The sequence below is a fragment of the Oncorhynchus tshawytscha genome, linkage group LG10, assembly GCF_018296145.1.
Source record: "Oncorhynchus tshawytscha isolate Ot180627B linkage group LG10, Otsh_v2.0, whole genome shotgun sequence".
Classification (NCBI taxonomy): Eukaryota; Metazoa; Chordata; class Actinopteri; order Salmoniformes; family Salmonidae; genus Oncorhynchus; species Oncorhynchus tshawytscha.
In genome coordinates, this window is record NC_056438.1 from 22,410,942 (window position 1) to 22,434,161 (window position 23,220).

Genomic DNA, 23,220 nt, shown 5'->3' on the forward strand with positions numbered 1-23,220 from the left:
TTTTCTTGATCCTTATTATGGTTAAGGAAACCGAGCAGCACATTCTCCCATAAACAAAAGTCATCAAGAATATTAACAATTATAAAACTATGAATATCTTTCCAGAACTTCTTTACATGTAGACAATATCAAAATACATGCTAAACTGTTTCTGGATGCTCAACACAAAAAGTACAGTTAATATTAATGTCTTTTTTTAAAAAGTTTCTTCAGGTAATGATTCGCAGGGTAATACTTATGGATCATTCTGAAAGAGACCTCTTTGACCTTGTTAACAAGCAGATATTTGTGTGGTAATAACCAGACTTTTTTCCAACAGATATTATTGACAAATGTAGTCCAGCAACTTGTGACATAAGGAATGGATACAATATCCCTTTGAAAAAAGCATGTATAGATCTGTTGTTCGGAGGGAGCAAGGAGAAACACATTTTTCCTATTGGTGAGTCAACTGGAAGCGAGGGTAGATGAGAAGAAGGTGAGGTCTGGTTACACATCTGCCTACCTGCCTTATTTTACCTCATTTGCACACACTGTATATAGATTTTTTTCTATCGTGTTATTGACTGTATGTTTGTTTATTCCATGTGTAACTTCCATGTGTTGTTGTTTGTGTTGCAGTGCTTTGCTTTATCTTGGCCAGGTCGCAGTTGTAAATGAGAACTTGTTCTCAATTGGCCTACCTGGTTAAATAAAGATGGAAAAAAATAAATAAATAAAAAATAAAGGAACATAAAATTGAAGTTGGATTCTTTAATACATGTTTAGCCCAATTTATCTTAAAAGTATTATTCAAAGTAGGACAATCTACAAATTTGAGACCCATATTCATATGTGTTCATAATGACAGATTTCCTAATATAATGTGTACAATTTTTCCAGATTAAGTTGAAAAGCATCAGATCAACCGCTTTACCTATTTTGTTGTCAAGATGTAGGGACTGGGCTGCATAGCCTAGTGATCCTCCACGCAGATCACTAGGCTAGGCCTGTGACAAACACGGGATCCATGAGAAAGTAAGTACAGAAGTACAGAAGAGTACAGTACAGAAGTACAGGTACAAGTACAGAAGTACAGAATCTAGACCAAGGGTGCGTCCAGTACGTCTTGCAACGGAAATCGTTTTCCGTTTAAGAAAGATCCATGAGAAAGTAAGTTACAGAATCTAGACCAAGGGTGCGTTCAGTACGTCTTGCAACGGAAATCGTTTTCCGTTTAAGAAACAAAAGGAACGAAACGGGGAGGGGCCGACAACGGTTTTTCCTTCAAAACGTTTTGCAAAAGAATTGGCGTAATGAATACACCCCAATAGAAAGTAGGCCTAATTTTTATGAGCGAGTTTTATTCTACCCTATCTGAAAAACACATGAAATAAGTTCAATTGTTTAATTGCGCGTGTTTGTGTACAACAAGTGTAGCGTTCTCTTTGTAGTAGGCTAATCGTGTAGCCTAAGACGCTGTAGATCAGCTATCTCTTCAAACAAACATATCAAGTTAGGCTAATGTTGTAATTTTCTCTGTATTAATCTCGCATGTTAACTTCAGTGTAACTGCCCGTTTGATATTCCTAGACTGACGCTGCATGATTTTTGTTGTTTAAATCCTAAAAATATTGTAATTTTCTGAACATAAATACTTTTGTCTACTACTAACTACCCTACACATTTTCTTTGCCGCTGCAAAACTTGACAAAGCAATGTTTTTATCGTTTAGAAAGGTGCAATGCCATAGGCCTATACGATTTAGCATTGCATGTGATCTGGCTATTGACCCAAATAGCCTAATTGTCGCTACACTGTGACATGTTTTTCGTTTGTAGATGAGTATGAAGACGAGAAGACATAAGGATTCTGGATTTTAAGAGGTAGGATATCCCCATTCTAGCCTATTCTTCATAGCATACAACACTTCCCAATCGCAGAAGTGTTATTGTTTTGATTGCGGAAGTTTAGTAGGCTAGAATTGCAACAATGTAGCATTGCCATTGCAACAACAATGTATCTCTATCGCGCTCCAGCTCTCAATTCCTGTTTGACAGTTCGCTCATATAAGTGTGCTATCATGATTAGGCAACTGATATCAAGTTGGCTAGCTGTTATAGTTTATGTGAGTAGTGGTCTTACAATCCACCGTAAGACTTTAAAAAAATATATGTTTTTAATCACAGAATTATAAAGCCGCTGTGATTTAATTTTCCGGCCCACCAATCCTCGGATTTGAGTGTCCGCTCAGCCGGATTTAGGTTTAAATCAGGCCGGTGGAAGGAGGGACAGCAGCTCAATTGCAGTAGAGTAGGCTCTGACTGGTCATTCACTTATAGTGAACATAATAATGCAATGCACTTTAAATACATGTTTGTTTAGGAAGATAAAAGGTATAGATGCTAATGATGATCATCATAAAGGGCTGTCATGGTCAAAGTTTTGTGGAGAATGTTGTTGCCTAATAATCAGACTGTAGGCCTAATCACAGTCCCATCCTTACAGCTGTAGCCTTTCCGTTTTTCTTTCACTGGCTTGTGTAATGTGTTGTTGTAAACCAGGTCCAGGTGCCGAAGCAGAGACACATATCATTACAGACGTTTCCTCTCTTGTTTTTGTCACTGCAACTTCATTTGGGATAATTTAGAGTTGAGTGTAAACATCAGAGACAATAACTATTGTAGTGGATAAAGACCCAGGGGTAATGGTGGAACAAGCCAAGGGTCTTGCACCTGTGAGATTTCTGTGTGTTTTGTTATTTTATATGTGCCCTGTGTGTGTGTTGGCTCACACTGTGGAACTGGTGTGTCTGTCCGCTGGAATTCCCCTTATGGTTGGGAATGGCGCTATCTTCCTGCTTCTCAACTATGAGCCTATTATTAAACTGCTGTGTGTCAGTTGCCATAGGAAACCCAGATTGAAGCATCTCTTGGTTTCCACTCCAGTGGTTACCTGTGACACAAATATACAGACCAGTGGTTGCCTCTGACGTAAATATACACACCAGTGTAGGCTTCTCAGAGGAGGAAGGGGAGGACCATCCTCAGTGATTTTCAGGAGGAAAAACATATCTGTAAAACAGAAAAAAAGTTATCATTTTAAAGATGAAACTATACTAAATATAATCAAGACACCAAATAATTGATTAAAACATACTATACTTCAAATGAGGTCTTCAGTAGCCTCAACCGCACACTGTAGGGTAGCACTATGGTGTATCCAGAGGACAGATGGTTTCCGTCTTCCTCAGGGTACATTGACTTCAATACAAAACCTAGGAGGCTCATGGTTCTCAAACCCTTCTATATACTTACACAGTAACTGACAACTCCCGGAGGATGTCTTCCAACCAATCTCTTGCAGCATGAACTGACATGTTGTCCATCCAATCAGAGAATGAATCTAGTACTGAAGGCATAAGACACAGCTAGCTAGCACTGCAGTGCATACAATGTGGTGAGTAGTTGACTCGAAGAGAAAGACAATGGTTGAACAGTTTTGAGCAAATTCATTTCTTCCAAAAATGAAGGAGGAGCCAGATAGAGATTTCAATTTTTTTTTAGTTTCACTTAGCTAGCAAATGCAGCTAGCTAGTTTAGCCTAGTCAAACACTGCTCAAACAGAGGGATGCTATGTTAGCTAGCTGGCTATGACTATCCAACACAACACTGGAACTCTTCCAAGTCAAGGTAAGCGTTTGGTTTGACTAATTTATTGCCCCCGGGGTCTGCTGGTGTAAGTGCTAAACTGCTTATTGACTGCACACTGTAGCAGGTTTACTAACACTTTAGTTCTATTAGCCATGTTGACTATGACGTTACTTTAACTAATATTGTGCCAGAGATGTAGGCTGTGTGTAGCAGTTATGATATTGTTTGGCTTGGAATTTTTTATTTTTTTTTGCCTGGTCACATAGCTGATGTGTTGTGCATTGACGTCCACAAGTGTTTACGCGTGATCAGGGGTGTATTCATTCCGCCGATTCTGTGGAAAAACACTTCTTAAATGGAACAAAATGAGGATAAACATACCTGAATTTGTCCAATGGAGACTCTCGCTTGCAACTATTGAACTAATGATCACACCCTATGTCAGCAAATTTTTCTCTCGACCTGTGTGCACATACCTTGTAATCTTGAATTGATAGGCTAGGTTGTAGCAACCTCATGATGGGTATAGGGAACATTTGAGTATCATGTTGTAGCCTAAACCTATCACTGTTATATGAAAGACAGTCATCCAATATGGTGTAATAGAAATAAGAATATAATTGTTCTGCTGTTATCCTAAATACAGGAATATAATTGTTCTGCTATAGTTTTACAATATAGCAGTTTAATCACAACAACCTTCTTTTCAGAACCCTGACATGTCTGGTCCCACCTGGCTGCCGCCAAGAACTCTGGGTAGCCCAGAGAGAACTGTTCCTCAGATGTCCCACTCCGGGCCAGCCATGTACAGACAGCCGCCCATGAAGGTCTCCTCGGACCCCCGGCCCAATTATGGGGTCTATGACCAGAAAGGAGGTGGAGGAGGACTGGCCACTAGGTACATGGCTACTGGACCCACAGGTAGGAACATGGTGGTGGTGGGCCTTACGTTACACTGGGCTTGAGTTTTGTGCTAAACCTTGGTAAAATGAAATCCTGTGATAACTTTCGTGATTGACAACAGTTTAAATGTCAGTGAAAACTTAGCTCAAGCCTTGGCGTAGAAGAGAGTTAGAACTGATAAAATATTGAGTACACCAATGCTTTGGGGATTAGAACTGGCACAGTATTGATGTAAACTAGTTGATTATGTGTCAATGTAAAGTGTGTACATTATGGTTATTATGGTCTTGTTTGTAAATGTAAAGTGTGTACATTATGGTTATTATGGTCTTGTTTGTAAATGTAAAGTGTGTACATTATGGTTATTATGGTCTTGGTCTTGTTTACATTAAATGGTCTTGTTTGTAAAGTGTGTACATTATGGTTATTATGGTCTTGTTTGTAAAGTGTGTACATTATGGTTATTATGGTCTTGTTTGCAAATGTAAAGTGTACATTATGTACAAATTATGGTACATTATGGTTATTATGGTCTTGTTTGCAAATGTAAAGTGTGTACATTATGGTTATTATGGTCTTGTTTGTAAATGTAAAGTGTGTACATTATGGTTATTATGGTCTTGTTTGTAAATGTAAAGTGTGTACATTATGGTTATTATGGTCTTGTTTGTAAATGTAAAGTGTGTACATTATGGTTATTATGGTCTTGTTTGTAAATGTAAAGTGTGTACATTATGGTTATTATGGTCTTGTTTGCAAATGTAAAGTGTGTACATTATGGTTATTATGGTCTTGTTTGCAAATGTAAAGTGTGTACATTATGGTTATTATGGTCTTGTTTGTAAATGTAAAGTGTGTACATTATGGTTATTATGGTCTTGTTTGTAAATGTAAAGTGTGTACATTATGGTTATGGTCTTGTTTGTAAATGTAAATTGTACCGCGTCATATTTGTTGTAAAGGTGGACCCATGCAGCACCAAGAGGACACAGGGTTTCACCCTAAATCTAACGACCACTACTACCAACCACCTCCCCACGGGCTCAAAGAAGACCGGTCCTGGAACCCTCACATGGACAGCTATGAGCTAATGGTAGGTGGGACATAATTGTTTTTGTAGCCTGGAATCCACACTGATTATTGCTCCATTACGCCACGATGTTCAGTGTGGTTTCCAGACTAAGATTAGTGAGGTTTTCAACCTGATTACATGTAGATGGAACAATCGTAACTAGCCTAATGTCATGGAGCATGACATTTGCTCAAATCCAATATTCAAATAAACAAGTAATGACACTACATTTGCTCTCTTTCTCCTGTTGTGAAATGTTATAAAGGCATGCGACTTTGTGTGTGTGATCCTGCTCTGTGATTTCAGCATCGTGGACCTGAGAAGCCAAGTGGACACCACTCCAACCTCGATGCAGAGATTGACTCTCTCACCTGCATGCTGGCCGATCTGGACAGCCATCCACAGAACAGCACACAGGTAGGTTACCTGACTGACTACATATGAGGAATAAATTATTCCCCAGAAACGTAATACACAAACGTATAACTGACCGATTAAAAAAAATATATATATCTGGTTGAAAGTGTATCACTGGTTTTTCTGGATGTTTACACCTGAGTTTTTGTTAGTAATTCATTTGAAATAAAAAAGGCAAAAAATGATTTATGTTTCCTTTCCATTCCTTTGCAGCTGTACGATAACGTGCCTTACAACAAACACATCTCAGGGGACCGCTACAAACCCTCAACCCAGCCAGGAGCACTCTCTCAGGGCAGGCCGTCCATGGGTTACCCCCCCCAGTCCCAGTACCATCCAGCACCCCCTTACCCCAGTGATCCCCACCAGGTTCCCCAGTACTCCCCCCAGCCAGACTACACCTACGCCCAGGTGTCCAAACCCTACCCTCAGCCCGTCCCTGCCTCCTATACCACCTCTTCCACCCCTACTGGCCCGAGGTTCAGCGTCCAGGTCAAAACAGCCCAGCCTGTCACCTACTCCCAAACTGGTAGACAAGCCGAGCAGGCTTACACCCCTCCTCCGCCCCACCAGCACTCCTCGCGCCCCCCACCCCAGAACCAGACGGGCCCCCAGGGCTGGTACCCTCCCCATCCCGCATCCCAAGCCCAGGAGCTGCACTCTGATGGGGGCTACAAGGAGATCCCCGGGGGGTCTAGAGGGCGAGGGAACCAGGGCCCCACGCCCAAGAGAGGCCTGGAGAATCACCAACCAGGGTCAAGAGAGGCCCCAAGTCCCGCCTATCAGCCCAGCAAGGTGAGTGTCTGTCTAGAGTTCAGAGGTCATCTACTCTACAGCATGCTCTGCTGCTTCTAAAGTATGGTCCTTTTTGAGTACTTGTATCCTCAGTCTCTTGGTTTCACTAATCTGAATGGGAAATAATGAATAAATAATCATATTTGTCCATTAGGGGTCAGCAGCTCCGAGGCAAGAGGAGGAATTGGACCGGCTCACTAAGAAGTTGGTGTATGACATGAATCACCCACCTACAGAGGAATACTTTGGTACTTCCCTATGTCCTTTGTGTTGACTGGACTCTTAATTTCCCCTTCGGCTACAAAGTTCATTTAAATTGAACACAAGATGTTCCTTCTGAGTAAAAATCTCTTATCCTCCTAGTCTCATCTTTTCTCCTTTCCCTCCATACTATCAGGTCGCTGTGCGCGTTGCGGTGACAATGTGCTTGGCGACGGCAGTGGCTGTATCGCCATGGAACAGGTGTTCCACGTGGAGTGTTTCACCTGCATCACCTGCCACGCCCGTCTCCGGGGGCAACCCTTCTACGCCCTGGACAAGAAGAGCTACTGCGAAAGCTGTTACATTGTGAGTTGCTATCACTTTTTGTATTGTGAATCGCTTCTCCTTCTCTCTTTTTTCTAAATTCTTTAGCATTATTCCCTGAATTCATCAGTTGATCTCTCCATCCATCTTTCTTTTTCTTGCCGTCTTTCTCCATATATATTGGATTATCTCACTAATGCTGAGCCAATAGTGCTTTTTGAGGTCTTTTCGGTTCGCTTATTTAGAAAATAATTGCGGATTTTGATCATAATTAAAATGTAAAAAAATATGCACTAGGGGTTGAATGCTGCAAAACAGAATAAAACAATTTATAAAAGTTCCATGATGGTAGTGACTCCCCATCACCTATTAAGCATAATTCATCCACATTACTTTACTTGAATAAATTTGAAAAATTTGAAGTTTTGGAATGGCCTAGTCAAAGTCCAGACCTAATCCCAATTGAGATGTGGCTGGATTTGAAATGAGCAGTTCAGCTCTGTAGAACTGCTGCCTGACAAAATCACTATTTTAGAAGTTCTTCAAAATAAATAAGGCATACTTTTATTGCCTGCTGAATACCAACTATCAATCGCTTTTATATCATGTATTTTCAGGTAGAGATACCTCTCGAAGCAACTGCTCTCTACCATGTTTTCTGCGCTAAACTATGTAAAACAGGGGTGTCAAACTCATTCCACGGAGGGCCAAGTGTTTGCAGGTTTACATTTTTTCCTTTCAATTAAGACCTATTTATCTCTAGAGAAACTGCTCAAAATACACATTGAGCTCACAGAACAAAAAAACATTTCCAATAATTGAACCGACGTCGCTCAGTTGTTTGAAAAACAAAAAAAGGACCAACATTTTGGTTAATTGCCCGGCACCAATATCTCACACACAAACTATTTTGTCTGAACCTGTGCTGCCTCTCTCAGAGTACCCTAGAGCGCTGCTCTAAGTGCTCCAAACCCATCTTGGACCGTATCCTGCGGGCCATGGGAAAGGCCTACCACCCGCGCTGCTTCAACTGTGTGGTGTGTGGCTGCTGCCTGGACGGGGTTCCCTTCACTGTGGACGCCACCTCCCAGATTCACTGCATAGATGACTTCCACAGGTCAGCAGCTCAACAAACGGAATATCTCCGGGCCAGATATTACCTGTACTTTTTCTAGACGAACAATGAACTGGGACACTAGCACAAGTCTCCCATTGAACAATGAAACTTAGATTTACACTTTTATTTCTTGAGATAACGTTCAGCCATTGGTCCTTTTTTAAAACGTGATTCTAGTGTTCCACCCTCTGAGTTTTAATGTTAGTGTTGACGCTTTCTGTCCTAAACAGGAAGTTTGCCCCCCGCTGCTCAGTGTGTGGCCAGGCCATCATGCCCGAACCGGGACAGGAGGAGACCGTCAGGATAGTGGCACTGGACCGCAGCTTCCACGTCAACTGCTACGTGTGTGAGGTGAGTGTGTGTGTGTCCTTGTTAGTAAAATACCTCGCTCCAGTTGAATGACGTTTACAGTTTGGCAGGATGTCACATCAGATGTACAAAGGCCATTCAGTTGAACCCAATCAGTGTTCCTGGATTTACCCTGTGTTTTCTCTGTCCAGGAGTGTGGTCTGCTCCTGTCCTCCGAGGGTGAGGGGCGAGGCTGTTACCCCCTGGATGGTCACATCCTGTGTAAGGGCTGCAGCGCCCGCCGCATCCAGGACCTTTCCGCCAAAATCTCCACTGACTGCTAACCAACTAGGGGACGTCACCTCTGACCCCGCAATCCTTCCATTACTTTCACATGCTCTGAGGTAGAAGTTGCCCTAACGAATATATCTGAGACCAGTTTCACCCCTCCAAATCATAACCTTAACCACAAGGGGGGAAATGTTAAACTAAGGGCAACTTTGTCCTTCTCTACTTTTTCATACTCTTCTAGTCAATCTTCATTCTTCAGATGCCCAAAGCTGTGGAATCAGTAGTACCACGTCACCTCAAACTGCCTATGACAGTCTTCAATATGATGCCATTATTTAATTTCACTTGACTAGGTTTATTGATACATAATTACAGGTTAAAGACAGGGTATTGTAACATGGATTGACAACAAGTTCCACCACTATTCCCTAATCCTTGTCCTCTGGTTTATACTAACTATCACCTATCCTCTATATTGTATCCTGTAACCCTACTCCCTATCCACTACACCCTATCCCCTACCCTTCAGCGCATACCAGTATTGTATAGAGCCTCTGACCTGCAGGCAGCAGGGGCTGCACTAACCCCCTCCCCCACCCCCACCCACTGCTTATGTCACACTAATCCTGCATGTCCTACACTATGTCTTACGCTCTATCCTGCCAGACATAGAGGGGACATGGAAGGAGCTCTATAATGGCAAATAATGATTGATGGATATTGACGATAAGTAGGAAAATTAGGTGGTGATGATGAGGATTGAGGAAGACTATATCTTCCTGCCATCTGACCAGTCCAGATAATGGAATATATATATTTTTTTGTATGCCACTAAAGTCAATAAAAAACGCTGAACTGCCTCGCATGAAAAAACGCACATATGCAAATGATATCTGTGACGGAGCGCGGGTTGATTTGGTTATGGAGTGAATGGGTTTGCATACGTTTCATAGGAGAAGAAGTAGCTGTAGTTGGATTGATTTGTGAATAGAATAGAGGACAAAGAAAGATTAGGTAGTCATAAAAAGCAGATCGCTAAAGTCAATGCTGTGACCCTATTTAATGTTGAAACAGTCCGTTTGTGTCAAGATGATAACTTGGCAGCTGACAAGTTTGCCTTGTCAAAACAGAACAGTGATTTGCATCATGATAATTGGTACTGCATTTCCGAGAATGTTACTTGTAAAGCCAGCCAAAACTCCAAACCCCATCTTCAAAATTTGAATGCGCTTTTTATTACTATAATATCATTTCTCTTAACATTTGTGTAGATTTATACTTGACTGTTACAATGGTGAAGAAGGTGCAATGAAGTCTAATGCAATTGTCTTACTGAGAAACAGGGATCTCATCCTCTTGTGTTCTTTATGGGTTTTTGTTTTAGCTTAAGAGTTAGATTTGCGTCGCTAATCCATATCCTCATGGCACTATCGGCCATGTTTAAGCATCTCTGAGACATTGGAGTCCTTCTCACATTGTTTTGATGTCATTTGTCCTTGTGTTTCGCCGTCCCGCTGTCTTAATTTGTTTTGCAACATAAAAGCGGCTCGTATGATTTAAGGCTTGAACACCTTTTTAATTTCAAAAATCTTCAAAACCCAAATCTGTGTTTGTGTCTGGAATCACAGTACTTGATCCTTTTCCCTCAGTATTTGTCTCTGCGCACAAAGATATGAAGATCTGTGTGAGCCCTGTGAGTTGCATTTTCCACTTTTGCGTATTTATTTCAACTCCTGTTATACACTCATTGTTTCTAAGTCCGTGTTTATGGTCGTCACTGCGTGTAAATGTTTTATGTTCCAGTGTCATATTGATTAGTACAAGAGAACGGCAATGAAAGGCTATAGAAATATTAACTATGATGACATGTTCTTTCTGTTTTACCATCTCACTCTTTCCCTTCAGTCTCGTGGTACAATCGTTCAAATGTGTGGCCTTGATGGCCAACATGTTTTGTTGACAAGTGTAATCTGGTTTAAAGCCATTGGTGTATTGCAGAATAATCGATCTGTCCATGTGAGGAATACAAGCGGAGAATGCTTTTGTACTGAGCAGGTGGTTTGTACAATTTGGCTCAAGTTTGAAGTGTGAGTGGGTGTGTGTGCATTTGCCCCCCACCCCTAATGCTGATTGTAGTACATAATCAATACAATAAACCATCCCTATTTTTCAGCAAACTACACCGTGTCATCTTTTCATATACCCCTGTACTAGACCCTAACCTAAAACCTATTCGGTGTTATAGATGGGTTAGCTGACAACGTTACAAAAACGATGTGCACGCTTCCGTGCAGCAGAAGCCAGCGCGTTGTTGTGAATATGGATGGCTGCTAGCAAGAATGTAAAGAACCTGCCATGTGGGAAGTGACTTGTATTTGATTTCATGCCAATATTGCTAAAATGTGCTAGCTAGCTAACCAACAACTGTACTGATTGTATTTAAGAGACAAGTACTCATTATGCAAATGTATTTGTTGTCAGTAAAGGCGAAATATAGCTTACATGTCAACATTCTAAGCTTGCCCCATAGTTGTGCACGGATTGCTTTTGTTGCTAGACAACCAACCCTTGAAAAAGACATATCCGGTACTTGCCAACATCATTCTAGACCTTTTAATTGATCATGAACAGTGCAAAAGGAAAAGTAGCTGTCATTTTACATTTGTGACATTGCAAGAAATATGTCTTCAAATGATCCAGCACAAAGAAGAGGCTGCTTGGCAAGTTAACACGATGTGAATGTCTTCCAAAAGAAGTTCCGGCATCCAGCCTTGCGTTCCCGATGGGAGAGGGGTAGCTGGCGCACCACCTCCTCCCTCACCCCGAGTGCCTCCTCCAGGTCCGGTAGGACCTCGTTCTCCCCCACGGCTGTGCTCATCAGGTCCGACATTATCTTCAGCAGGAGGGTGCGGGAGAGATCCTATTAGGAAAAGAATATAATAACATAAAATACAACTTCATTGTCCATCCAAGAAAGGGAATAACTGACACCACGGACATTAACACTACGGTTGTCATGGAACACTTCTGTCAGTTATTCTAGGACCAAAACATTATCAGAAGCCTAATGAAATAATTTAACATATACAGCAAGTAGAAGTTATGGTCATTTAAAATGGCTAGTCCTCTTAATTTTATGACCATTGAGTATATCATTCAAGAATGAATAAAAACATTAGCTCCATTTATACATGGTTCTAGCGTGCATCCTTTGTCTTGATCTTGTCCACATTCTGATTGTGTCCACATTTTTAGACGGGTGTAGACGTCTAAAAGACGCATTGTGATCCGATCTTCCTGACTACCTCCTGAGGTGTGTCTGAATATCTTACAAGTGTAGAAAGGATCCAATGGAGTCTGCTGAGGGGAGGACTGCTCATAATAATGTCTGGAACGGCATCAAACGCATAGAAACCATGTGTTTAATGTTGATTCCGCTCCAGCCATTACCACAAGCCTGTCCTGCCCAATTAAAGATGCCACTAACCACCTGTGATCTGGACATTGACAGCATTTAAAATCACCACCGCGCCCTGTAAAATCATTGACAGAATATGTTAAATAATTTGCATACAGAGAGGGACCAGGATATCTGTTCACAATGTGGACAGATAAGCAAGGTTTTACTACCATATAGATGCAACGTGTGCACAATCAGAATGTGGATAAGTGGAAGACAAAGGTTATAAATGAGGCAATTGACACACAACAGTGAGTCAACCACTCACCTCGTTGCCCTTGGTTGTATCTGCTCTCAGTAGTTCAGCTAGCATGTCTCTGTGTGGAGCGGCGCTGACCCTCGCCAGGAACACTGAGGCAGATAGAGCCACCAGTAACACCTGCAGCTGGGAACACAGCATCTCTCCTGTCTGTACCTTTCCTATTGGTTAAACTGTATACCGAATGTATCCTTCAATGCTGTATTCAGCAGCGATAATCTGGATGTTGACTGGATGTTCAACAATAACTATCCTATTGGAAAACAAAACAACGGCTGGATGTCAGAGAACGAAGATGGCCGTTGGTCCACACACAAAACACAGCCCTGTCCAAGTGTCACATAATAGTGGCGCCACCAATATATAGGTTTCTTCATCCTTGGCTCTTCCTCGTACCAATACAAGGATGTGATTGGTTGATGAGGACGTGTGCGTGTGTGTGTGCGCGTGTCATGAGGGTCACTAGCTGTAGGGAAGAAGTAAAGAAGGTCACAGAGGTTTGACACAGTCACAAGAACAAAACAATATTGTACATCTGTCCATCATCCAATATCTGCAAAGTTGTGACATGGAATTGACAAGTGTGAAGTGGGCTTGGCAAACAACACAGCATTACAAGTGGCATTTCAGATCTAAACAAACCCCGAGCCCAGTGATGATGATAGTGTGCTCCTGAAATGGCATCCTATTCCCTGTATAGTGTACTACTTTTGACCAAGACCCCTCTGAAATAGCACTCTTTTGGGAGTAGAATAGGGTGCCATTTGGGACTCATTCACAGTCTAGTATTGACGGAGGGTGACGTCTGTCTCAGCCAGGCCCAGGGGTGTTGCGTCAGTTGAGATTAGCCCCACCAGCCCTGGTGCGTCTCCGGCACGATGTGTGGTCCTAATGCGCCACACAGAGCTGCTAATGATATGGAGTGACTCAAATGTTAATTGGAAGGTTTGCCCACTGTCCCCCTAATCTCCATCTTCTTCTCCCCACCCCATCATGTACCCAGAAGAAGTAAGCATTCATTTATCAGCCAAAGGGCAAAGATGCAAGTGCGTATTGAGGCTGCGTTTACACAGACCGACCAATTCGGATATTTTTTCCACTAATTGGTATTTTGACCAATCACATCATTTTTTCACATCAGGTGTTTTTCAGATCTGATTGGACAAAAGAGCAATTAACGGAAAAAAGATCAGAATTGGGCTGCTTTTGTAAACGCAGCCTGGCAGCTCTGTTCAATCCGCATCGCGGAAGTTTAGCCTTACTGCGTGATTCAAGTTTAAAGGCAATGTTCCCTCTTGAAGCAGAGACTGGCTTCACAGAGAATGCTGCACGTCGGCTCAATCGTAAATTACAGGGGAATCTGTAACGCTTCAGCTTTAAAGACTGAATAGAGCCCTAAATGTGGGACATTATTTATTTCTATATTTGTTTTTGTTTGTAGTTAAAGTGTGAGCTGCTGTGAACTACTGGTTTGACAACTCAAATGTCCCAGACTTTACACTATTCTCCTCTACTTGTTGACTGGGCCATGTTATTCAACTGTCAACAGTTGGCCTGGTTGGAGTGGTACGTCAGAATTGATTTTGTTGACCTCTTTGAGGATGAATGGGAAATTCAATTTCATAAAACCCCACTGTAGGAAACATTATTAGCAATAGCTGGTAGCAAAGACGGATACCTCACTGAACGAAGGAAGTCTAACCTTTCCTGACGGTGTTGCCCCTTGGCACCATGGGAGATGCACTGTTTGTTCTGATTACTCATTTCTTCATGTCACCTCCGGCCCTCATTAACATTTCCGAAGGAGATTGGGGATGTCATGGCCACAGGCATCCCACTGGGCACATTAATACATCCCGTGTGGGGTCCTTACAGTACTGCCACCACCTCCAGTCCTCATCACAACCCACCTGTCTTTGGAGAGCTGGTGTGTATTCAGTGATGTGAAACATTCTGAACGTTGCTGATAGTCTCTGCTCTATTCATTCTGTTTCTAATGTCTGTTCTACACAATACATTTCTATGTTATTATCTCCACCTGAACAGGTCCGTGGAGACACCTTCTATAGGTGTTGGTGTGACTGACCACACTTGTGTGATGAGTAACCTTGCCTGAGACCTGAAGAGTTGTTTTGGAGTCGCCTAGGCTTTGTTTTGAAGTGTTAATAATCAGGTTATAATTAAGCAATATGGCCCAAGGGGGTGTGGTATATGGCCATTATACCACGGCTATCATGTCTACAAATAGCCCATGACTTTTTGACATAGGAATAACAATTAAGATATACAATTGTATTTGCCTATATTGGGGCTGTAGGACTCCACTATTTCTGAGTGTAGATATTCATTTCTCATCATTCCTGTTGGGTCTTAGTGGTCGCTTTGCTGCCATCTAGTGTACTGTTTACTCTGTGGCTCTCCTGCTCTCATCATTTTTGTGTATATTAAATGGCAGTTTAGAGAGCAACAGGTCTTCATCTGGAAAGTAAATAACAACAGCAACATGATCTGAACTCACATCACACATACGGTGGATGTGATAATCTTGTCAACAATACCTTTGGGGTCATTGATATAGCACTATATTTACTTACTTGACTTATCTATTGATTCATTCATTTGATTGTTGCATGCAAATCAATCTATTGTATATCATACTAAGTAGGCCAACAATACTTATAACAATCCTTCTATAACCCAAATAACAATCCTTCTAACCCAAAGATCATAAGATAATAATACAGTGCATTCTGAAAGTATCCAGACCCCTTGACTTTTTCCACATTTTGTTATGTTACAGCATAATTCTAAAATTACTTAAATTGTTTTTTCCCCTCATCAATCTACACACAACACCCAATAATGACAAAGCAAAAACAGGTTTTTATAAATTGTTGCAAATGTATAAAAAATACATGATAATTTCACTTCACACTCATACATTCAGAACCCTTTACTCAGTACTTTGTTGAAGCACCTTTGGCAGCAATTACAGTCGCCAGACTTCTTTGGTACTACTCTTTGACACTACAAGCTTGGCGCACCTATATTTGGGGAGTTTCTCCCATTCTTCTCTGCAGACCTTATCAATGAAGACCTTATCAAGCTCTGTTCGATCAGGTTCAAGTTCGGGCTCTGGCTGGGCTACTCAAGGACATTCAGAGACTCCTACATTCACCTGGCTTAGGATTGTTGTCTTGTTGGAAGGTGAACCTTTGCCCCAGTCTGAGGTCCTGAACACACTGGAGCAGGTTTTCATCAATGATTTCTCTGTACTTTGCTCCGTTCATCTTTCCCTCAATCCTGAATAGTCTCCCAGTCCCTGCCGCTGAAAAACATCCCCACAGCCTGATGCTGCCACCACCATGCTTCATCGTAGGGATGGTGCCAGGTTTCCTCCAGACGTGATGCTTGACATTCAGTTCAAAGAGTTCAATCTTGGTTTCATCAGACCAGAGAATCATGTTTCTCATGGTCTGAGAGTCCTTTAGGGATCCTGAGAGTCCCACAGGAGTCGCTGGTGCGTGATGAGACAAGGATATCCCTACCGGCCAAGCCCTCCCTAACCCGGACGATGCTAGGCCAATTGTGCGTCGCCCCACGGACCTCCCGGTCACAGCCGGGAGCAAACCCAGAGTCTCTGGTGGCACAGCTGGCGCTGCAGTACAGCGCCCTTAACCACTGCGCCACCGGGGAGGCCCGGTCTGAATACTTTCTGAATGCACTGTACTACTAGCATCATAACAATAATATACATCATCATTAAAATCATAACATTTATCATGAATAACATGAGATAAAAAAATAAAATAAAAAACCCAACAACCAACCAAAATAACTTGTGAGAAAAATGTCCCCCTTTTAAAAATGTAAAAAAAATATAAAAGGCCAGGATTTAATCCGATTGTAGAGTGCTGTCGACCATGCTGATTTTAAAGGCAATGTTTCTGCATTCGTGGAGATCACATTCCCGGTAAAGACTGCAAGGTGTCGGCTCAATCGGAAATGACCTTTACAGATCCAGGTTAGGGGAAACAGCCTATTGTTCGCCTCAGGGCCTTTGTTATTGTTTTTGTCTTGTTGTTGAAAGGGAAGAGAAACGGAGGAGAGGAGCCTCCGACAGCGTGGTGAAAACTAATTGCAGTACATATTCTGTTGTTCTATCAAGCCTGTAATGATGTCAAATAGTGTTCGTTGTTTGCAGTAACTTCCTTGTTGTTGTAACATCCCAAACGGTCGTGGCAGTTTCACTAATGAAGGATTATAGCTTTAAATGACAAGCGTGCTACGACGTGCAATCGGATTGAATGCCGGCGGATGATTATTATATGGTAACACTTCCAGATAAAGAATCTTAGAGTATACAGGATAGGATATGCAACATAAACAAAGGCAAAAAGCAATACATGTTGGAATGCAATGTATAAATGAGGTAGTCTCTTAAAAGTTACACATGTCAAAACAATAACAATACAAAAAAGAATAAGGGTTTTTGCAGTCACTCCTTTAAGATTTCTTCCAAGGTTATAAATATATAAACACATTCTGAACTTGTGTTGTTGAAGTTTGAACCACATTTTATACACAAGTGCACGGCTGACGATGGATTTTAAAATGCAGAACTTACATAAGATCAGCGTGTAGGATCAGTGTTGTCCTACTCCGTCCCCTGGGCTACTCTCCTCCGGGCTTCAGCTCTGGAGCGCAGAGAGACGATCTCCATGGCATTGACATAAGGATCCATGCTCGTCACCCGCCATCTCAGACGATGCCACGGGTGAAGAAGCCGGATGTTGAGGTCCTGGGCTGGCGTGGTTACATTTGGTCTGCGGTTGTGAGGCCGTTTGGATGTACTGCCAAATTCTGTAAAACCACATTGGAGGCAGTTTATGGTAGAGAAATTAACAGTCAATTATCTGGCAACCGCTCTGGTAGACATTCCCGCAGTCACGCTCTCAAAACTTGAGACATCTGTGGCATTGTGTTGTGTGACAGAACTGCACATATTAAAGTAGCCTTTTATTGTCCCCAGCACAAGGTGCACCTTGTGTAATGATCATGCTGTTTAATCAGATTCTTGATATGCCACACCTGTCAGGTGGATGGATTATCTTGGCAAAGGAGAAACGCTCACAAATGGATAAAACAAATTTGTGCACAACATTTGGGAAAAAACGTTTTTTGTGCGTATGGAAGATTTCAGTGATTTTTTTTAAATTTCAGCTCATGAAACCAACACCTTACATGTTGCGTTTACATTTTTGTTCAGTCGTGTGTGTATATACACTGATCAAAAAAATAAAGGGAACACTAAAATAACATATCCTAGATCTGAATGAATGAAATATTCCTATTAAATGCTTTTTTCTTTACATAGTTGAATGTGCTGACAACAAAATCACACTAAAATTATCAATGAAAATCAAATTTATCAACCCATGGAGGTCTGGATTTGGAGTCACACTCAAAATTAAAGTAAAAAACCACACTACAGGCTGATCCAACTTTGATGTAATGTCCTTAAAACAAGTCAAAATGTGGCTCAGTAGTGTGTGTGGCCTCCACGTGCCTGTATGACCTCCCTACAACGCCTGGGCATGCTCCTGATGAGGTGGCGGATGGTCTCCTGAGGGATCTCCTCCCAGACCTGGACTAAAGCATCCGCCAACTCCTGGACAGTCTGTGGTGCAACGTGGCGTTGGTGGATGGAGCGAGTCATGATGTCCCAGATGTGCTCAATTGGATTCAGGTCTGGGGAACGGGCGGGCCAGTCCATAGCATCAATGCCTTCCTCTTGCAGGAACTGCTGACATACTCCAGCCACATGAGGTCTAGCATTGTCTTGCATTAGGAAGAACCCAGGGCCAACTGCACCAGCATATGGTCTCACAAGGGGTCTGACGAGCACATGGAGGGCTGTGCGGCCACCCAAAGAAATGCCACCCCACACCATGACTGACCCACTGCCAAACCGGTCATGGTGGAGAATGTTGCAGGCAGCAGAATGTTCCCCATGGCATCTCCAGACTCTGTCACGTCTGTCACGTGCTCAGTGTGAACCTGCTTTCATCTGTGAAGAGCACAGGGCGCCAGTGGCGATTTTGCCAATCTTGGTGTTCTCTGGCAAATTCCAAACGTCCAGTACGGTGTTGGGCTGTAAGCACAACCCCCACCTGTGGACGTCGGGCCCTCATACCACCCTTGTGGAGTCTGTTTCTGACCATTTGAGCAGACACATGCACATTTGTGGCCTGCTGGAGGTCATTTTGCAGGGCTCTGGCAGTGCTCCTCCTGCTCCTCCTTGCACAAAGGCGGAGGTAGCGGTCCTGCTGCTGGGTTGTTGCCCTCCTACGGCCTCCTCCACGTCTCCTGATGTACTGGCCTGTCTCCTGGTAGCGCCTCCATGCTCTGGACACTACGCTGACAGACACAGCAAACCTTCTTGCCACAGCTCACATTGATGTGCCATCCTGGATGAGCTGCACTACCTGAGCCACTTGTGTGGGTTGTAGACTCCATCTCATGCTACCACTAGAGTGAAAGCACCGCCAGCATTCAAAAGTGACCAAAACATCAGCCAGGATGCAATAAGAACTGAGAAGTGGTCTGTGGTCACCACCTGCAGAACCACTCCTTTATTTGGGGTGTATGGCTAATTGCCTATAATTTCCACCTGTTGTCTATTCCATTTGCACAACAGCATGTGAAATTTATTGTCAATCAGTGTTGCTTCCTAAGTGGACAGTTTGATTTCACAGAAGTGTGATTGACTTGGAGTTACATTGTGTTGTTTAAGTGTTCCCTTTATTTTTTTGAGCAGTATATATATATATATATATATATACTGCTCAAAAAAATAAAGGGAACACTATATATATATATATATATATATGACACCTACTCATTACGGGCCTTTTCTTTATTTTGACTATTTTCTACATTGTAGAATAATAGTGAAGACATCAAAACTATGAAATAACACCTATGGAATCATGTAGTAACCAAAAGTGTTAAACCAAAATATATTTTATATTTGAGATTCTTCAAAGTAGCCACCCTTTGCCTTGACAACTTTGCACACTCTTAGCATTAAATTCATGCATCTCAATATTAGTAAGGTGTTCCTAATGTTTGGTATACTCAGTGTATATACACTATATATGTCCGTCTCTCCCTCCCCCAATGGATACACAACTGGTTAATGACATAACTAGACTGTATCTGTGACTGTTATCTACTGTACCAGACTACAAATATATTCAATCAGTCATTAAACAAAAAAATGGGGGACACCCCCATAACAAATCAGCCCCTCACAACAATTGAAATATCAATCTGCTCAAATACAAACATTTGACTTGTCACGTCTGAGTGAATGTCTTTACCTTGAAGTACAGGTAGGAGGTGGTGTTGGCTGTCAGTAGGATCAGCAGCACTACAATGTGTCTGATGATGAAGTTTGGCAGAGGAGAGGCTGCAAACAGAAACACGTTTCACGAAGGGACTGATCATCATCAGATAGATCTGTGGGAAATCTGTCAATGACAAAGTTATAATTCTGGTTCATGCTCTGTTCCCTGTGACAGTGAGGGAGAAGTTATGAGAGAAAACAACATTCTCATAAACACAGCTGTCGTCCCCTTGGTGGGAGTCGTCTGCAGCAGGGAAGAGGAAGGCAGCAGTCATTGACAGCTGTCTGGGTTCTGCTTGAGCTGGTGAACGTGAGGAGGAAGGAGCCTTCTGGGTACTGTGGCTGAGTGGAGCAGGTGATGGTGAAGTTGTAGCCCCTGAACATCTCGGGCCCCTGGTGGCCCCTGAAGACCCCTCCCATTGAGTCAGTCAGAGAGATCTCAGGCTGGACCAGGAGATCTGTAACAATAAAAGAGAACAGGAAAAACCTATTCAACTAGTTTCCTATAGATATGACAATAACAGCAGCATGTAACAGTGCTAGCCGCCCCTCCTCACAGGCCAACATAAGTAGTGGGCCTACAGTCACTAAGACAACAGAGTGCATTCAGAAAGTATTCAGACCCCTTGACTCTAAAATGGATTCAATCGTTTTCCCCCCTCATCAATCTACACACAATACCCCATAAAAAAAACTGTTTTTTAGACATTTTTGCAAATGTATTAAATATAAAAAATACTGAAATATCACATTTACATAAGTATTCAAACCCTTTACTCAGTACTTTGTTGAAGCAACTTTGGCAGCGATTACAGCCTCGGATCTTCTTACCAACATATTCATATAATGATTGACACATTTTAATTCAAACTTATTTTGATGAATTCATTCATAATACTTCATCCTTCCACAAGCTTTAGTCCCGACACAAATCTAGGGTTGCTAGAGACGCGTTGAGTCTTTTTGTTCTGTATGTATGGTCGCGACCCAGTCGTTCGTTCTAAATCTTACATTGCCGTTCTGGCTAGCAACGTTCTTATCCTTTGCTTGCTAGATGTCTAACTCAGTCACATCAAAAAGTGCAGCCAGAACAGCAACGTAGCTTCATTTGTATTTGTTTAAGCTGTTTTTTAGTGACATTGATTTGGATACATCCATAACAATAAGGTAATGACGCGCGATTTCGCCTGGCATAGAAAATGTGCTCACTCGTCAGGACACTGTTGTTCAGAGGAGCTAGCCAACAACACAGATAACACAATCACTTCTAACTGATGCTGGAAAGACTGAAAATTAGCTGCGTTTCGTTTTACCGTTTTTCAGTTTGTTTTTTTGTATATATCCATAAAAATGATACCAACTGTCTAGATGCTTTTTATAGTGGAGATCAAGTTTATACGTTGCTTGGCTGGGCTGCTGAGACACTGGATTGCGCAATGGAACAGAGTAAATAGGCATTTTAATATCATAGATTTAGTCGTGGAAACTTGCGGAATAGACACCGGCTGAAATGCAGTTTTAACCAATCAGCATTCAGGATTGGACCCGCACGTTGAATAATGTATTTTAACTTGTCATTACCTGAGCAGATCACTATGAATGAATAGTCAAGACATTATGTTCATTGGTCAGGAAGGTGACCAAGACCCAATGATCACTCTGACAGAGCTCCATAGTTCCTCTCTGGAGATGGGAGAACCTTCCCAAAGGACAACCATCTCTGCAGCACTCCACCAATGAGGCCTTTATGGTAGAGTGGCCAGACGGAAGCCACTCCTCAGTAAAAGGCACATGAGAGCCCGCGTGGAGTTTGCCAAAAGTCACCTAAAGACTCTCAGACCATGAGAATCTTGTTTCTCATGGTCTGATGAAACCAAGATTGAACTCTATGGCCTGAATGTCCAGTGTCACGTCTGGAGGAAACCTGGCACCATCCCTACAGTGAAGCATGGTGTTGGCAGCATCATGCTGTGGGGATGTTTTTCAGCGGCAGGGACTGGGAGACTAGTGAGGATCGAGGCAAAGATGTACGGAGCAAAGTACAGAGAGATCTTTAATGAAAACCTGCTCCAGAGTGCTCTTGACCTCAGACTGGGTTCACCTTCTTACAGAACAACAACCCTAAGCACACAGCCAAGACAAGGCAGGAATGGCTTCGGGACAAGTCTCTGAATGTCCTTGAGTGGCCCAGCCAGAGCCCGAACTTGAACCTGACCGACCATCTCTGGAGAGACCTGCACATAGCTGTGCAGCGACGCTCCCCATCCAACCTGGCAGAGCTTGAGATGATCTGCAGTGAAGAGTTGGAGAAACTCCCCAAATAGAAGTGCTACAAGCTTGTAGCATCATACCCAAGAAGACTCAATGCTGTAATCGCTGCCAAAGGTGCTTCAACAAAGTACTGAGTAAAGGGTCTGAATACTTATGTAAATGTGATATTTCAGTTATGTATTTTTAGTCATTATGGCATATTGTGTGTAGATTGAGGAGCGGGAAAAAACAATTGAATCAATTTTAGAATAAGCCTTTAACGTAACAAGGGGTCTGAAAACTTTCTGAAGTTTGCCTCTCATATTCTATTATACTGTAGGTGAGAAACAATGTTTATTGAGTGACCAACGGTTTCTTACCTGAGCTGGTGAGTCCAACAGCATTACCAGATAGGCAGTTGTTATTTCTTTCTGTCTGAGGTGTCACAGTCCAGGAGAAGGGACTCATTGCCTTTACACTGGAACTCTTTATCCCAGGTCTGACCCTGCCCTTCTCCATAGAGCCCTCGCTGTAGAGCTGCAGGAGCCCCACAGCCAAGCTCCTCGCAGACTACCTCTGCATCCTGCTGGTCAAAGTCAGCTTTGCACACTGAGGCCCAGGACTGACTTGACTTCCACTCTTCCGGAGCAGAACCCAGCTCCATCCACAAGCCGCACAGACTCTGGAGAAAAAGAGTTGGTTGAACATTCAATTAGTTTTGTTGATGAAACTGTCAAGGACTTAACACATATGTTGGATAAAATATTGTAGTTTGCTATGGTTAATGCTGTTTGAGGTTA

General features: G+C 42.4%; 2 protein-coding genes across 4 annotated transcripts; one reads left to right on the forward strand and one right to left on the reverse strand.

Moving 5' to 3' along the window:
- Positions 1–1,219: 1,219 nt before the first annotated feature.
- Positions 1,220–11,161, forward strand: trip6 (thyroid hormone receptor interactor 6). 3 transcript variants are annotated; one of them, XM_024434677.2, is made up of 11 exons: positions 1,220–1,316; positions 1,821–1,865; positions 4,343–4,553; positions 5,498–5,628; positions 5,914–6,024; positions 6,238–6,819; positions 6,974–7,067; positions 7,217–7,386; positions 8,283–8,461; positions 8,692–8,812; positions 8,962–11,161. In XM_024434677.2, the coding sequence occupies exons 3-11, from the start codon at positions 4,352–4,354 to the stop codon at positions 9,091–9,093; spliced, it is 1,722 nt and encodes a 573-aa protein (XP_024290445.1). In that variant the 5' UTR covers positions 1,220–1,316; positions 1,821–1,865; positions 4,343–4,351; the 3' UTR covers positions 9,094–11,161. The 3 variants fall into 3 exon arrangements, with proteins under 3 accessions (XP_024290445.1, XP_024290446.1, XP_024290444.1); XM_024434678.2 differs by lacking the exon at positions 1,220–1,316 and adding an exon at positions 1,323–1,494; XM_024434676.2 differs by lacking the exon at positions 1,220–1,316 and having other exon boundaries at positions 1,323–1,865.
- Positions 11,162–11,649: 488 nt separating this feature from the next.
- LOC112259965 (somatostatin-1-like) lies at positions 11,650–13,703 on the reverse strand. Its single transcript, XM_024434679.2, has 2 exons — positions 12,769–13,703; positions 11,650–11,960 (listed from the first exon to the last, which is right to left on the reverse strand). The coding sequence occupies exons 1-2, from the start codon at positions 12,898–12,900 to the stop codon at positions 11,766–11,768; spliced, it is 327 nt and encodes a 108-aa protein (XP_024290447.1). The 5' UTR covers positions 12,901–13,703; the 3' UTR covers positions 11,650–11,765.
- Between the last annotated feature and the right edge of the window lie 9,517 nt (positions 13,704–23,220).